We start from the raw sequence: 18,904 nt of genomic DNA, 5'->3' as shown, positions 1-18,904 counted from the left end.
AAGGCAGCAGATTCTTCTCAAGAATCTTCCAGTAAAGAGCTCCATCCATCGTTATACAGTACCATGCGATGAAAAACAGCTCCACACCATGATGCTTCCACCTCCAACAGTGGTTCGTAGAGTGTTTTAAGGGTGATGTGCAGTGCCATTTTTCTCCAAACATGGTGTGTAGTATGACAGCCAAAAAGTTCAATTTTGCTCTCATCTGACCAGACTACACTCTCCCAGTATTTCATAGGCTTGTCCAAATGAGTTGTAGCAAACTTTAAACGAGCTTTGACATGCCTTTTCTTTAGTAATGGAGTCTTGCAGGGTGAGCGTGAGCACTGGAGTGCATTGCCTATTGTTTTCTCTGTGATGATGGCACTTGCTGCCTCCAAGTGTTTCTGGAGCTCTTTCCGAGTGGTACTTGGCTCTTGGGCTACTCTTCTGACTATTCTTCTGACTCCCTGGTCAGAAATCTTGCGAGGAGCTCCTGTGCGTGGCCGGTTGATGACGGAGTGATGTTGCTTCCACTTGCGGATAATGGCTTCAATGGTGCTTACTGGAGGATTAAGAAGTTTTCAAATATGTCTGTATCTGTATCGATTCCATCAATCTGTTTTGCAACAAAAAGGTTGTGAAGGTCATGGGAGAGCTCCTTGCTTTTACCCATCATGAGATGGTTCTTGTGTGACACCTTGGTAACAAAAAGCCTTTTTATAGACCATCAATTTACTAACCCAGCTGATATTATTTTGCACAAATAGGGGGTATAATTACTTATGGATTTCACTTGGTTCCTTTCCTTACTTTGCCTTGGAGAACTGCTTTTTGTTAGCGTGTTCAATATTTTTTTCCTGTGCCATTCAACTTTATTACACATAACTTTATTTATGGAGTTTAATGTTGTGAATTCTTTATATTTCCAGATTTCTTGAGTTAATAATGATGTCTGGTGAAAATTTCACGTGAATAGCCTCATTGGAAATATATTTAATGAATAAATGGTGATATGTCCAATACTTATTTCCATTACTGTACATGTTTTCTTACAGTAGAGATTCCAAATAATATTAAAGTCAGAAAATTAAAATATTGTTCAAAACCCAATGTTTTGTCATTTTTGTCTGTTTTCTATATTTCAGCCATAGTGATATCTAACAGATTTTCCCAACCCTCCACACATATTATTACTAAGGTGTGCGGTATACATCATAATACTTACTGAGATCTGGTTTGTGCCATGACAAGTGTTATCCTGTATGATACACAGTAGGAGGAATGTTTTAAGCAAGTCATTTAAGCATATGTGCAAAGGTTTTATTCTTTTTCCACTCACCTTGATGATCTTGATGAGATCTGTATAGGACCACTGCCACCGATTTCAGTGAATCCGTCCAATTAGGCCTTTTTGTTGTTATTATTATTGTTTTGTCCTAGTATAATCTTCAGAACTAACATCTCACTAGCACTGTGCCAAGTGTTCCCAGGATAGGCTCTGGATTGGATCCACTGCAAACATGTCCCTGACCAGGAGACAGCAGTCAGTAAATGAACTAACAAACAATAGAGAGATAAGATGTTTATAAAAATTTGATAAACATTCAAACATAGGTTATGTGGCAGTGCTTAGAGCAATTTCCCTTAGAAAATAGAAATTATTAAGGGAAAATGTAAAGAATGAATTAAATTAAAGTGTGAGGAATGGGAAATGTTTCATCACTGTGTAGGCTAATTTTGGCTAATTAGCAAACTCTCCTGCCCTTTTTGATAAACAAACATGCAAACAAAGAAATAAATAGATCAGCGGACAATTCTCTGCAGCAATAGAGTTACAGGAGAGAGAGCAGGATGGAGAGAGGAAGAGGAGGACAACTACTGTGCTGTATGTCAGTTTCATTCATGTTAGTAATTAAACATGGTTTATCATGACATCTGCAACAATCTATTTCCCTACAACAGCGCACACAATCAAAATATAATTGGTGTAGCATTAAATAAACACTAGAGGGCAGGAGCCTTCAAGCTGTGGAGTGCCATACAAAGCTCAGTCATAGTGTAAAGAATTTTCATTTAAAGGACATGTAAATGATACAAAGAAATGTATGTGTGTCATTAAAAAAGTAACATAGCAGTAGAGCAACTTTCAGATAAAATCATAATTGTGTCTATTTTCTTTAACTGTAGTAACAGAAGCAAGTGTGACAGTCAATACCTCCAGATCGGAAGCATATTCTCCAAGATGCTTGAAAAAACTTAGCAACCAGTTTGCTTATAAAGTGCTCCTAACAGAATTCATGCATTTTTAAACCAAAGAATGAATACACCAAATATTGATTTTGTGCAGATTAGTACTATTTACTGCTATTTGTAATGTACAAATGTTTGAGTTAATTATTTAAAAAGGTGTCTTTGCTTTACAGAATTTCTGCACAGAATGGTTTTAAAGTCTGTGCAGTGACAGTTTAACTGAATCACAGATAAAATGTGATTTTTTAATTTTTAATTTTTTTAAATTTTTTTTTTAGGTTTTCTCGGTTTTTATTTTTATTCTGTTTTCAAGGTTAAAGTTTAATGCATTACAATAAACTATTACGAAAAAAATAGGAAAAAAAATAAATAAAAAAAAACTACTTACAGCCAGTTAATAATCATACAGTGGATATAAATAGTCTACACACCCCTGTTAAGATGGCAGGTTTTTGTGATGTAAAAAAAAAAAAATCATGTCAGAACTTTTTCCACCTTCAGTGTGAAATTATAACATATAAAAATTAAGTGAAAACAATCAGAAACATTTTAGGGAAAATAAGAAAAATAAAAATGTTACCATAACCTGACTGCATAAGTGTGCACACCTTTTTATAATTGTGGGTGTGGCTGTGTTCAAAATAAACCAATCACATTCAATCACACGTGCAAAAGTAATCATCATACAGCAGTTATCATTGAAATACTTCTGATTAACCCCAAATAAAGACCAGCTGTTTCAATAGGATTTTCTTCACATCTTCTTGGTTTCTTCTGACTGCTGAAGCCATGGTCTGAAAAGAGCTTACAAAGCATGTATGGTATCTCACTTGTCGAAATGAATCAATCAGTGGAGGAGTATAAAAGAATTTCCAAAACATTAGCTGTACCATGGAACACCGTGAAGGCCATCATCAGCAAGTGGAGAAAATAGAGCACCACAGTGACAGAACCAAGAACAGGAGATCCCTCCAAAATTTATAAAAGGACAAGACAAAAACTTAACAGGGAAGTACCAGGTAAGGAGCTGAAGGAATATCTGACAAGTACTGATTCTCTCTGCATGTGACAGCAATCTCTCCTGTTCGTCACATGTCTTGGCTATGGGGTAGGGAAGCTAGATGGAAGCCCTTTCTCACAAAAAAAAAAACAGACAAGCTCAACTGAATCACCCCAAACCATGTGACAAACGTGTTATGGTCTGATGAGATCAATTCCAAAAGATATAATAATTCCATAATTCCAAAAGGTATGTTCGGTGCAAAAAAAAAGCACATCACCAAAAGAACACCATACCCACTGTGAAGCATAGTGGTGGCAGTATCATGCTTTAGGGCTCTTTTTCTTCAGCCAGAACTGGGGCATTTATCAAGGTAGAGGGAATCATAAATAGCTACAAATACCAGTCGATTTTAGTGCGAAACCTTCAGGTGTCTGCTAATAAGCCGAAGATAAAAAAGAATTTCACCTTTCAGCACGATAATCCCCCAAAGCATACATTTAGATCAACTAAGGATTGACTTAAGCAAAGGAAGATCAATATTTTTGAATGACCTAGCCAGAGTCCAGACCTGAATCCAACTAAAAACCTGTGGGGTGACATGAAGCAGGCTGTGCACAGGAGATGCCCTCAAATTTGATGGATCTAGAATGTTTTTGCAAGAAAGAGTGGGAAAATATTGCCACGTCAGTATGTGCCACTCTGATAGACTCTTACTCAAAAAGACTGTGTGGTGTAATAAAATCAAAAGCTGCTTCAACAAAGTATTAGCTTAGGGATATGCCCATTTACGCAGCTAGGTTATTGTACGTTTTTTTATTTTTCCCATTTTTCCCTAAAGTGTTTCTGATTGGGTTTCACTTAATTTCTGTACATTGTAATTTCACACTGAGGGTGGAAAAAGTTCTGACATACTTGATCTTAGTTTAATTTTTTTTAACATCACAAAAACCTGCCATTTTAATTTTTTATATCCATTTATTTATATTCTCTCAAAGAAATATACTGACACTCCTGAAAAATATTTCAAATAAAGGCAAACAAATTGCTGTCCTTTTTACAGCATTTGAAAACATTTTCTCCAAGATTGAATTTTGATTAAACTTTCAAAACACAAATCAACTAAATTGTTTGATTTGACAAAATATTAGGTTGCACATACCTGTCAATAAAACCATAAACATTTGTCATCTATCACCCCGGATGTTTAAATTGGTTTAGCTGATTCTTGAGGTTGTTAAGTTTCCAGCTCAACTATACTAGACAATACACCTCACCCCTAGATGTTTGGAATGCTGCAAGAAAAAGCACTTTTCAAAAACCTGTATATCAAGTAGACCTGGATATTTACAGTAGCAGCATCTGGATATTCCTGTATCTGGATAATCCTAGTTGCTTCTGCCAGGAGGTTACGACCATAATTAGACTAATTTGGGAAAAATATTTTGCAGGGAATTTTTTGAACACCTTAAACGCTTAGCATATTATGGAGATTGTGCATTTTAAAGCATATTATCCTAGAATTACTACAAACAAATTAGTAATTATAATGAAACCAATAGGAAAGATATGTACATATTTTAAGGGTGATGTTAATGGGTTTGAAAAAAATATCGTGTTAAAATAAAACTATCAATTTCAGCATATCACTGATTGCACATATATTGTTATTTTGCATGACCCACCCTCTTTTTATCGCGTTTTCGCATGCAGATAGACTCCCTGATGTTTGATTGTAGAATCTGCTGATACAACATGAAATTCATTGGTGCTTATTGCATTTGTCCAGGCCCAGAGCCAGCAAAGTAGCATCACACCAGGTAGTGTTGAGCAAACCTAAGAAAACAGAGAATTTTTTTTGAGGGCAGGGATTTCCTCTCTGGCACGCTCCCATGAACACCACTCCTGTTCAGTATTTTCCATATGATTGACACATGAACACAGATTTTATCAAGTGCAAGAGATGCCTGCATTTTCTAAGTGCTCAGCAGCACTGTCCAAACCTTGTCCAGCACAACTATATATAATGTCCACAGGAAATCCAAGATCAGCTGGATATGGTGTGTGAGATTAGGGCTGGAATTGATGTTCTACAGATTATCTGTGCACTGATCTGTGTAGGATGCCCACTCCTAGGGAGAGCAACAAGCTAGCGCCTTGCATGGCAGCTCTGTTACCACTGGTGTGAGAGTGTGTGTGTGGATGGGTGAATGAGAACCAGTATAAAGAGCTTTGTAGAACCACTAAGGTTAAAAAAAAAAAGAAGCTCTATATAAGTGCAGACCATTTACCATTCATAAATATAAAATGAAAATGCATTGATTCTCACACAATCAACATCATCATCATCATCATCATCATCATATTATTATTATTATTATTATTATTATTATTATTATTATTATTATTATTGTTGTTGTTGTTGTTGTTGTTGTTGTTAATCACATCACCATGAAATTACCCAAAAGATATTCGTTCTACTGACTGTTGGGCAAAACTTACAGTGTTTTTGAAGTTGTTCTTGCTGACTTTACTGTGAAACCAAGAACAGGTTAACTGTAGAACTGAGAATTGGATTTGGCAGTTCAAGAATGTCCCACACCAAAGCTTCCATTTATGCAATGTGCCAGAGTACACATTGCTTCCATCTGTGTTGTGTAAACCAGTTTCAGACAGAGTGAACCTCACATTATTAAAAATCTTATTTCCACTGTCAAAAATAGGAATTTCTCCACACATCAAACATTTTTTATAGTCTTTTAGACATGACACATATGATAATGATGCTGCTGTGAAACTGAACACAAATTAATGGATGAAGAATGGCACATGCAATAAGTGAAAAAACACTGAAATGTGTTTATAAAATTGGGTTTAAAATGATCAGCATACTGAGAATATTTGGTGATGTCTACCCTGGAGAGAATAACAGCACTGAAACTTGAGCATATTTGTAGTGGAATATTGGACTCACTCTTCACTGCAGAACACTTTACACACCTTTATATTCTTATTTTTGTGGATGTGGGCACACTCTTTGGAAATATGGCAAAACCCTGACATAAATTTCATGTTTCTTTTCCAATTAGTCTGTTTTTGAGCTGAAATATCCTGGTACTTAGCAGAATTCCTGATGACATCAATCTTCCTAAGAGCTCCTGGACAACCAGCCACAAAACAGCCCCAAACCAGATTTTACATTGGGATCAGCTGCTTTTCATTGTACAAAGCCCATTTGTCATAGAATTAGGTTTATGTGAATGTTTATAGCCAAAGAGTTCAATTTTGGTTATCTGACCATGACACATAATTCCAGTTTCAATCTTGTTTGTTATGTAAAGTTCAGGTGCTGCATTTTCTCATTTGCCCTCTTTCCTGTTCTTTCCTGCAACACTCCAAATGATTTTAAAACTTGACAACCACAAAAATTCACTAAACTGTGCAATTCTGTGATCTTTGAGTCCTTTCATTCCATCACCATCCTCCGCACAGTGCACGGGTACAGTGTGAACATGGATCCATTTCACTGTCTAGACCTTTATTATTGCCGTGAAAATGCTTACTGCTATTTTTAAGTGCCTATGTATTTTGGTTATTGTAAATATTATACTATTAGCTATATTATACCTATACTATTATACCTATACTAACGTCTGTAGTAAATGAATGTCAAAGAGACCTCTTATTTATACCCCAGGAAAACAAGACAATATTTCACTTGTTAAAGGCAAAACTTTTCAGGAACTGATATGAAAAAATATGTAAAAATAATAGAATTTTTGACATACAATTTGTAAAAGTGTCTTTATTGTTAAATGCAGTCATTTATTGTTAAATACTGTTATAGATTTTAATGTTAAATATATACAATCGTTTTTATGAAGGGTGCCAGTAATTCTGGAAGGCATTGTAGTTCTTTTAAAATTCTGGCCATATAGTCTGAGTTGCATTAAAATTTTCTGTGGTGATGTTTTCAGCACACGAGTGCCATCTTTTCCTTGTTTATGCTTGTTTATACTAATTATGGTCCCAGGAAACAGATCCAAATTCAGAACATCTACTCAGAAATATCTCTGCAAGACAGGCAATACTTACATTATTTGAAACTCTGAAGTTTTTAAGATTACAGACCGCATGCTGCCTTTAACAAGATCAATATTCATTAATATTTTACATATTTGTTTTAAATTTTATTTATTATATTTACTTATACTGTGGTGGTTTAAATAATAGCTCCTCTTCTAGACTGAACCAATTAGACCAGTTGTCTTGGACCAAAGTCACAGTCAGAGCAGATTGTGCAGACTGTGCCCAAGACCAAAACAATAAAGGGATACATCATTTTAAAATCTTCAGATTTTTAAATAATGTAAATAATGAGGTAAGATTACAGAATGTAGTCAAAAGCCCTAGATATATGTGATGTCTAAAGTTTCCTCCTTTAACTTTGCACTGAGGCTACAAGGCTAATGTAATAAGTACAAGCTTAGTGCTCATGCAAACTGCATGCCTGAATCATCACATTCATGACTCAAAAATCGGTGTTTGCTTGACTCGCTTTTCTAAACAATTTCACAGAATAAAAAAAAAAACCTGTAATAAATAAATATATAGGTCAAATCCAAACACATAAACATGAAAATAACTTCTAATGAATCAACGTTTAAACTTTGGAAATCTTAAAGCCTGATCTTCTACCTGAGTGGAGTGAACCCAAATAATGTGTTGATACTGTACGGAACGTACATTTGGCTCTAGCGTGACTATAAGATAAATTATAGAATTTATTTGGTATTTATATTTCCAAATACCAGTGTTTACACAAGTACAATACAATATTGCTTGGAAATTTGATCAACTATTGTAGAATCACTCTAATGACTCTAATGTTAGTAATTTTTCTAGTAAATCTTAGTAACATAGTGCAAAAAAGTGATTTCAAACAGGGATTCATGTATATTTGATAAAGTTAGATGGATTCTGCTGACAAACAACCATAGGCAATATCACAAGCATTTTGATTACACCATAAAATTAGAAGACCTTTTAATCTTTGTGGAATTCAAGCTCCCTGGTACAGAGACACCTTTAAACAAATCTCATTATATTTTCAAGCAGCCAAAAATTTCAGTTGAAACCACTGAAATTCAGTGGAAGCAGAACATATTATGAGAGCTAACAAAACTCCTAAATTCCTGCAAATTACTCTACTTTAGCTGTCCATTTTCTGTACCGCTTATCCATCCATCTTCTATACTGCTTATCCTTTCTTCAGGGTCACGGGGAAAGCTGGAGACTATTCCAGGGAGCATGGGGCACAAGGCGGGTTACACCCTGGACAAGGTTCCAATCCATCGCAGGGCACAGTCACATACACATTCACACACCCATTCATACACAACAGACACTTTGGACATACCAATCAGCCTACCATGTATGTCTTTGGACTGGGGAAGGAAACTGGAGTACCCGGAGGAAACCCTCACAGCATGGGGAGAACATGCAAACTCCGCACACACAGGGCAATGGTGGGAATTGAACCCCTGACCCTGGAGGTGTGAGGTGAACATGCTAACCACTAAGCCTCCATGCGCCCACCGCTTATCCTACAACCCCAATTCCAAAGAAGTTGGGACACTGTGTAAAATGTAAATAAATGTAAATAAAAACAGAATGCAATGATGTGCAAATCTCTTAAACCCATATGATATTCACAACAGAACATAGAAAACATATCAAATGTTTAAACTAAGTAAATGCACCATTTTAAGAAAAAAAAGGTCATTTTCAATTTGGTGGCTGCAACACGTCTCGAAAAAGTTAGGACGGGGCAACAAAAAGCTAGAAAAGTAAGTGTTACTAAAAAGTAGCAGCTGGAGGTTAATTGGCAACAGGTGAGTAATATGATTGGTTATAAAAAGAGTATCTTAGAGAGGCAGAGTCTTTCAGAAGTAAAGATGGGCAGAGGTTCACCAATCTGCAAAAAACTGCATCTACAATTTGTGGAACAATTTCAGAATAATGTTCCTCAACGTTAAATTGTGAAGACTATGAATATCTCATCATCTACAGTACATAATATTATCAAAAGATGCCAACCCATTGCAAGGCCAAATGAAACACACTCACACACCCATTCACACACTATGGACAATTTAGAGATGCAAATCAGCTTACACTGCATATCTTCGGCCTCGGGGAGGAAACCAGAGTACCCGGAGAAAACCCCCGAAGCACAGAGGGAACAAGCAAACTCCATGCACAATACTTTATTAACTGATTTAGTAAATTATTAATGTCTTTGAATGGTGGCGGTGATTTAATAGCATTTATAGGGTTCAATCTGGAATTTTACATCATATTCATTATCCAAACTTATGCTAGCAGAGAGAGAGAGAGAGAGAGAGAGAGAGAGAGAGAGAGAGAGAGAGAGAGAGAGAGAGAGAGAGAGAGTAAAAGGACTGATTTGCCTTGAACCCAGAGGAATAGAGGAATAGGACTTTGGTTCAGGAAATTAGTTCTGGCAGAAAGTGAATATAGGCATCAGTGCCAGACATGGTGGATCAATAATTCATTGTATGCTCCATTAATCAGCCAAGAAGGGAAATAAACCATTTGTTACATGCAAAAATGTCCACCCATTTAATTAAATCTGCAGTTCAGATGTAGTCAAACAGGTGGGAAATCTGTCAGAGGACAATCAAACACTTAAAAAAATTAATTAACATAATGTAGGCAAAGCGCAAGGGCACTTGTAAATTTAAAGGGCCCACTGATGTTTTTGCTGTGGCATGTAATTCTTTCAATAAGGTAATAATTCAGGTCCTTTCTAAAACACACAGCACTGAAAGACACACGGGCCCAGCTGGGGGTTTGGACAGCATGGAGTGTGTGTGTGTTCAGGAATTCTAACCCCTTTGATCTACACAGAGACACCCTCAATAGAGCTAGGCCATGTTAAGCTACAAGAATACAAGCCACCACACCATGATACCTGATGTGACCATTTAACCAGCTGTGGCTTTATGTCACACTCAGTATAGTGATCATATTTCATGGTTTGCTGCTATTTTCCATATAACAGAGATAAGAGATATCAGGATAGTCTTATATATAATATTAAATATATATTGTAGTGGATTACATATATATATATATATATATATATATATATATATATATATATATATATATATATATATATATATAATGCTCATATATTCTTAGTATATGAAATATCTACTAACTATAATCCACATTTGCGTATCAAAAAGTCCACATTTATTTTAGTCTCTCTCTCTCTCTCTCTCTCTCTCTCTCTCTCTCTCTCTCTCTCTCTCTCTCTCTCTCTCTGTCTCTCTCTCCTTTGCCTATTTTGGCAGGCCGGTGCCAGGTATTTGTTGAAATTCCACACACCCTGCAGGGAGAACTATGTTCCCTCCCTCTTGTCTCAGCCTTGGTGCCTGTCTCTGTCCATCTTATGTGTGCAAACACACAGCACATGCCTCGGACACCTTGAACACACAAACCTATGTCAGGGTTCCTGAGTGAACATGCAATGTGTTCATTAGACAAGCTGCCATTGTTGAAATCATATTCAAATTTATTTAGTTGCTCTGGATAAGAGCATCTGCCAAATGCCTGTAATTTACAAAATGATACAACCATATAACTGAAAACATAACCTTAAATAATGAAGCTTACATATAAGACTTGCATAATGACACTTAGATAAACAAACAAACAAACAAACAAACAAAGAAACAAAAAAGCTACATAGTGTATTCAGTTTTGATTTTAAACTGTACCTTGGTTCTCATGACATTAGCATATGACGTGATAAAAATCTGAGACAGATTTTTCTGCCAGGGAAGAATAATATCTTTTCTTCCATTTTTTTGTGTGAGCCAGAGACTGAGAGCTAAGCTCCTGAAGCCACACTAACACACACTCTTTTTCCTCCATGGGATAAGATGTCTTTGAGGGTTGCCAATGTTGGTGTTGAGTGCTGGTGTGAAGTAGAAGAGTGTTGGTGATGTGTGTGTTGGCTCTAAAGTATGCTCGATGTGCAGATATGTGTTTGTTGGCTATGAAATGCATGCAGTTCTGTGGCCTGTGTGTGTATGTGTGTTGGCATGAGGACTGAATCTGAAATTGGTGTCAGTAGCTCACAAGAAGACAAAGCTATAACTCTTTCTCTTTCTCTCCCACTCTGGTCGGTGGCTTAGACACATGTTCCTTTCCACTGGACTGCCTTCATCCTATGAGTCATTCTCATTTTACAGGAAAGAGCATGTGTGGACTGACCTGCTCATGATACATTTATTTGCTATTACTGCGTTTTAAGAATACAATGAAGGCATAGTACATATAAAAACATTTTACATAGAATGCAGAGAATATGTATAAATAATTTTCACACAATTAATGTACATCTTTAATAATTATTGGGCGTGTGTGTACCCTATCCAAAGTAGTTTTGGGTGTTTATTTGCAAAGCTGACAGTACCTTCTCAGTTTCAGTTAAAAGCAGTCACTGCTGTAATTACATTTAATATCTCAAATGCGTTAAGATATTAATTTACCATTTAAGTTTTAAAAGTGCTTTTTCCTGTACAGCAGAGATCCCACAGCCTTTTATATTACTATCTATATTTCCTGCTACACTTTATCTAAAGCTCACATCTCCACTTTGTTGTTAAATTTGGTTGGAAATAAATATGATACAGATCAACTGCATGACTATGGGGATGAAGACATTTTTCAAACATTTTCTTTCCATTAATGGTAATGTATTCCTATAGTCTTAGGGATGGAATACAATATTTCATATGGTTTGAATGGTTTTGAGCTGTGGTTTGGATGGTCGTAAATATCATAATGTTATCCAGCATTTTTCAAGCATGATTAACCATAATAGGGGCTGAATCTGGTCTCTAGTGGGCTAATGGATTTTAAACGTGTTACTTATTCATACTGGGTTAATCATATAATTTAATGCTTAAATAGGAATGCCGTTTCATAGCCTATGTGTCATAAATATTTTTGGGTGCATAGAAACAACTTGCCTATATGAATAGCGCATATATATTTTGCTTGTAGACATTTACAAAAGTGCAGTATGGTCACACCAATGTGTTTTGTGTATTTTATATATTCAGAGAGAGATTCATGCATTTATTTTTGCAAATTATTGAAATAATATTAATAAATTGTTAACAGAACTGCTCCAAACAGTCTGATTTACATAACTGTAGGCAATATATAGCATTCCTTAGTTCTTCAAAGTATTAAACCTGCACGCCTGAGACAAAATCTAAACAAAATGAAATGACAGGAAGTCATTTGTAGTAAATTGATTAATTACATTCGTTAGGCTCCGCCCCATTTCCCTATTGGCCCCGCCTCTCTGGCCGCACTTATCAGAAGAGTCAGAAGAGGAGGAGGTGAGCAAGGTGTATGAGCAGCTTTCCTCAGCAGCTCAAAGTACTGCCTGTCCTGTCCTTAAAGAACAACAAATATATCTTAAGTTAAAACGTATACAAAGGGATATTTATCTACAACGGGCAGGTTTTTTTTTTAACATGGAAAGCCACCAAGGAACTTTTGAGAAGCCTCTCTGTCGTGCTGCGGTTTTGGAAAGGCCAGTGCACACTGCGTGGAACATGACCATCTGAACTCTGCAGCCGGAGGTAAACACAGTTTACACTGACATGCTTCATGAATTACTTGAATAGTTTTAGAAATTTTGTTAACTGGTGTCTTGATACTACACAAAATAAACCATTAAAATGTTGTTGAATTGATATGATCAGGTCGGCACATGCTACTGTAGTCCCTCATGCCAGTGGGTTGTTTTCATAACTAATAGTTCTGAATCATTAATAATGTTGATGGATCTGACTCGTGGATTTAGGTCATTTTCAATTCATTTTCAGTACTGTTAAAATTGTTAAACGACAACAGATGATCAGTTTTTACAAATTAGTTTAATTTTATTTTATTATTATTATTATTATTATTATTATTATTATTATTATTATTATTATTATTATTATTATTTTACATTATTATTATAATTCTGTCTATTAACGGTTACATGTTGCAGTGCTTTATCGTCTTGCCAGTCTTACAAATCTTTCATTCTCATCAGAGAATGAAATTAAGAAGAGCAACTCTAAATAAAACTTTGATAAGCCAACATAATGAATAGTACTTATTGCTAGGAGTAAAATTAATAACCTAGATAATAATTACATTTTCGCATAATACCACAATGTAATCACCTGGGTTAAATTGTTCCTTTAAATTTATCTCGTAAAATGTAAACAAATAAAAGAAAACCCTTATTAATATAGCTTTTTCCTTGTTGCTCTTAAAGAATACTTATCTTAAAAGTGTCTACCGTTAAATGAACACCTCACTAGGGATTAATTTTCCTGCCTATAACTCCATCCCATTTAGAGATTAGAACTAAGATACGGACCTGATTGAGTATGTGTGTGTGTGTGTGTGGACGCGCGCGCACGCGGTGTGATGCGTATGGGTTGCTTTCCTCCTTGAACCCTTATGGAGACGCTTATGGAGAGTCACCATGTGGCCCAGAAATTCCTCCTGTTTAAATGCGCACTCGTCACAGATAATGTTACACACTCAGCGGTGAAGAATACACCTCAAATGCCCGACCGCTGAGGAATATGAAAGCTGAAAATGCAGAGGATTTGATTAATTAATCAGTAAATCAACGACGATTTACCGAAAATTAAATTGTGTTAATACAAACACACAAGTATTTGAGACACTGAAACATCTAGATTTGTTAAAACAGGCGTAGCAGAATTAATCGAAGCCTACAGTAGGCTAGATTTTAAGAAAAGGAATAAATTGGTCGCTGAAGGTTTCTGTTTGCGCGGTCATTTACCTTTTTCGTTTGAATTATGAAATTCAGATAATTAATTATCAATGAACTTATTTTAATTCTCACCAACAGGACGCATGAAGCGGTTTAACGCCGGCTGAGCGCGTCATGCTAACCAGGACCGATCTGGCGCATTTGCAGGAAAATAAATACGCCTATAAAAATAAGTATGAAACATGAAATAAATAAATAAATAAATAATAAGTAAATGGTGCATTTACAGAACACAAGGCATATCAATCATATTAAATATATTACAGCGCAAACTGTAAACTTGTGACTGCAGTGACGCTCCTACAACCTCTCATTTCTTTTCTTGGCCAATATCTGTGACATATGAAACCGTGAATTTTACTAGGCCTATGAAGTTTAAATTATCTCCATATTTTTCTTATTCAGTTGATGTATGTAAAAATCACTCATGAACTCCTCTTGTTCTGTTTTTTCTCTCCCCCTCTCCTTTTTTTCCCTCTCAGTCCTCTTCTCATTTCTCTAATAGAGTACCAACATTACCCCTTCTTATATTCTGAATCTATAACAAACACAAAACTCTTTATTGTTTCATGTTAGCATTTGCAAATTGTGCTTAAATCAACGTGCTCAGAGAAGATTCTTCTTTCCAAGCGAAATGGATGACCCAGGTTCGGTCTCCATCTTCTCGTCCTCAGCTCCTTTGTACACCTTTTCTTTCCTCTCGAACCTGTCCACACCTTCCCCTTCTCCCCTAGTTTATCCATCCCCAAGTGTAGCATCCACAGCTCTTTTTTGTTTCTTTCTATCGCTCCTTTCGCTTCTGGGTATTCTGGGAAACCTCTACACTCTGGGGCTTCTCATTCAGCGCCGCAGGGGCCCCAGAAGGAGACGCAGTATGGCACCAAGCTGCTGTTTGACTCCTGCTTGCCTTAGAACCTTTTCCCCATCTCACTCTTCTAATTCCTCCCCCACCTCGTCTTCCTCTTTTTCTTCTTCTTCTTCACTTCATCTACAGGTTCTGAGTCTGGCTTTGGCAGATCTGCTTTACCTTTCCACAGCACCCTTTATCGTTTATGACAGCCTGGCATCTGATTGGGCCTTTGGTGAACTCGGCTGCCGCCTCCTGCTCAGCCTGGACCTGCTCACCATGCACGCCAGCATCTTCACACTGACTGCAATGAGTCTGGACCGATACCGTGCTGTGGCAGACCCACTTGCTGCCTCTTCAGCTCCTACTTCAGGCCTGCGGCGTGTGGTTCTGGCATGGGGCCTTGCTGTGGCACTCAGCCTACCCATGATGATCACTCTGCACCTGGAGGATGGAGAAAACCAGGAGGGCAAATTGTGTGTTCCAGCATGGGATGAGCAGAGCTCCAAAGCTTACCTCAGTGTACTATTCTGCACCAGTATCCTAGGACCAGGTCTGGCCATCGGGGGTCTGTATGCAGCGTTGGGGCGTCACTACTGGGTTTCCCAGACCCAATTGGCCTGGGCTGGTGGATGTAGCGCCAACCCACCCCGTGCTCCTAGACCCAAAGTCCTCCTTCTCATCCTGGGAATTGTGCTTACATTCTGGGCCTGTTTCCTTCCATTCTGGATTTGGCAGTTGCTACCACTCTATCACCCAGAAGTTCTACGTGTTGTACCAGTAGGCACACAGGTTACTGTTAACCGGATCCTAACAGGACTAACATACGGGAACTCATGTGTTAATCCATTTTTTTACACATTGCTGACAGGAAAGCGGCACCGGACCAGCAGGCAGACAGCAAGCACGGCTGCTCCATTCTTCCAAAAGGGAATCTCTGTTCACCAGTGAAAGCACTTTTTACCCACCCAAAATATATAAGTGCACTTTTCACAACTCTTTTGTCAGTTCCCATTTGTCAGTATGACATACAGTATATCATTCATTGATTCATATTCAGTAACCATAATCAATTTATTCTGGTTAGTCGTGATGGATCCAGGGCCAATCCCGGGAACACTTGACACAATAGAGGGAAATATACCCTGCATGGAACACCAGTCCTTTGCAGGACATATTACAGACATCTTTTTAAATTAATTGGATTATATATTATTCTGGTACTCATGTATTTCAGTTGCATCATTATTGCTGCAGTCAAATATATTAAGTATTCACCCGTTAGGGTCATTGGGTTTAGGAGTCTCCTAATGATAAACATTTTCTCTACTAAAAGGCAATGTGTAATAATCTGCTTATATGAGGCTCTTGTGCTTTTTAAAAGCAAAGTTCATAATGAAGCATCAGGCCCTCAATTAGCAAACACAGTGAACAGAAGTGTGCAAAACATCTGTTTGACGAGACACCAAAGGCGCAACATTAAAGGGACGACACAAGTTTTGACATGATTTGTAACTTGCCCAAAGGGAATTTTCACTGCAGGTGTGAAGCACTTTAAAACCAGATTGGTTTATTAGCCATAATGAAAGGAAAGACCATATATTTAAATTAGGCTCAAAGCTAAAGAATAATTCCCATAGGAATTTGCTCTTTGAAGAGGATAAATATTGTCCATTCTTTTAGGATTTGTAAATGTGTATCAACTCATACAAAGCTGTTTAGTTCTCATACTGCAATGTTTTACCTTTGTACATTAATATGTCAATTCCCATTTATTTTGTTTGTCATTCAGTGGACAATAATTTTCATAACTTTTATTTTACTGGCTTATACACACTTTTTACATTAGTAAATCGGCAATAATACAGATTTGACAACACTGACACTGCTTCCTTACAAAAATCTTGTTCTACTGATTTACTTTACTGAATGCTTGGCTCTAATTTAAATATTTGGAAAACTACAGCCTACTGCATTCTATAATATAATATGTTTCCTAGAAGGTATTGGTATTCTTTGCATTCAGAGTCTTCTATGACTCTTGAAAACGTCAGACTTTGTTTGCCTTTCACAGCAAACTGCATTAATTTTTGCATCTGTCTTTTCCCTGCATTGCTTTGCACAAAACATAGTCACAAACATTCATATATATGCATTTGTGACAATAATATATATTGATGAATAAAAATACCCCTTTAATACTGAAGTCTGTGAAGTGGTTCATGGTTCTGTCACCAAAGTGTTCAGGCAATAAAATGTCCCTTATCCTGAGTATTTGAGAGTGCCAGTGATAGAAAGCTGCATAGAATAAATATTCATTCATTACATTCAATACAATGGAGAAACAAGAGACGGCATGAAGTTAGTTGTTTTATTGATAGTTGATTGAGATGTTATGATAGAAATGTGTTTTCTTTGTTAATTCAAACAAGCAGGAATTGAATAGTATGATCGTAACTGAGTCTGCATTTGTTTTTAAATAGCATTTTCTTAAAATCTCTGTAAAATGACATAGCATATATACATTCCCCTTCTCTGACTTCTAGCTAAATACATTTAAGTTATTTTGCTATTTGGATTCAATATAAGTATTAGGGCAAATTAATCTGAAGCAAATTAAGTCAGGGCTCATATATATATATATAAACCTCATATTCAAGAATGCAGAGGCTTACTGCTGTTTCTCACTTGACACCGTGTGTAAATAAATGTCTGCACTAAATTAATTTATGGAATGCATGTGATGTTAATATGTGAGTAACATATGGGTGAGAGAAGCTGTGTCTTGTCTGTAAATGTTTGAATGGCAGCATGGTGTCAGGCTGCATGAAGAAAACATCTGTCTGCCTTTAGTGATTGCATACAATATATTTCATAAAGGGGCTTAGAAGACAAATACAAAGAAAAAAATAACCTTTCTAGTCCCTATTTAAAAAAATAATAATTCATCGATCACAGTGGAGTTAAGTCTGTTCAAAAAGAAAAAATAGGCATCCCATAATCAGAACATGGTGCTTGAGAAACTTTTATCCAAAACTGTACCTTTGTTTCACTCTGTCCTTTCATTCCTTTAGCATGTGTTTCCATTTACCTGGGAGAAACGTGCTAGCTAGCGTTCCTACTTCGTTCTCTGTGAAGTCAGCATGGATCCTCCAATGCCAGACCTGCCTCAGATCTCCAATACACATGGAGCTCAGTGCATTTCTGTGGAACGACATGGTCTCTCACTTTATTACAACTCAGCTTCTTTTGCTGCTCATCAGCAGCTTTTATGAACTGTGCTACCGAATATGTTGGTAGACTAGTAATACTTTATCTAAACAGGAAGGAGGATAAAAGGTTTCTATTTAATACCATCTTAAGGAGTTTAACAATGGCAAAGTTATGTCTGACTGTCCCTGACCCCTCTCCCCCAACCCCCGACTCCCCGTTCCCCAATGCTAGTCTGAAAGATTGAGTGTGTGATAAACTTCAAGCACATGTATTTACCCACTGGGTCAAAACAGAGGGAAAAATTATCGTCCTGGGGAGGTTGATAAATCTATAAGCTGTCAGTTCATGTTGGTAGACACAAGACATGGTACCGTATGACTCTCCAACAATAACCACCACGACTGTATTTGCACAAAATTTCTTGTTTTGTCGGAGGTAGTGGCTTGTAGACCACAGACTAGAGGGTGATGTAAAGGGCACATATATTTTCATTTCCAAGCTGTACTTTTGTGCTACCTATGCGTTTCAGAGATTGAATCCTTTTCCTGAGTGTCTTTCCATTCACCACCCATCCTTCCCCCTCCCTCACTGGTCCACACTCCTGTCTCTGCCCTGTGTTTGTAGCTCAGGCAGGTGCCCCTCCTCTGGGCGACTCATTCAGGAAAGGCCCCCGCTGGGCAGACGAGACTAGGCCGAAGCT

At 37.0% G+C, this 18,904-nt stretch overlaps 1 protein-coding gene across 1 annotated transcript; it reads left to right on the top strand.

The window, feature by feature from the left end:
- Positions 1–12,682: 12,682 nt before the first annotated feature.
- On the top strand, positions 12,683–17,197 carry uts2r3 (urotensin-2 receptor 3). Its single transcript, XM_017464023.3, has 2 exons — positions 12,683–12,924; positions 14,627–17,197. The coding sequence occupies exon 2, from the start codon at positions 14,779–14,781 to the stop codon at positions 15,940–15,942; it is 1,164 nt and encodes a 387-aa protein (XP_017319512.1). The 5' UTR covers positions 12,683–12,924; positions 14,627–14,778; the 3' UTR covers positions 15,943–17,197.
- Positions 17,198–18,904: the final 1,707 nt, after the last annotated feature.

The sequence above is a fragment of the Ictalurus punctatus genome, chromosome 1 (assembly GCF_001660625.3).
Source record: "Ictalurus punctatus breed USDA103 chromosome 1, Coco_2.0, whole genome shotgun sequence".
NCBI classification, from domain to species: Eukaryota; Metazoa; Chordata; class Actinopteri; order Siluriformes; family Ictaluridae; genus Ictalurus; species Ictalurus punctatus.
Note: the sequence above shows the minus strand (reverse complement) of the source record. Positions and strands in the feature narration are given on the sequence as shown.

Excerpts from the sequence above, each read along its gene's own strand:
- uts2r3 (XM_017464023.3), top strand. The coding sequence starts at position 14,779 with ATGGATGACCCAGGTTCGGTCTCCATCTTCTCGTCCTCAGCTCCTTTG.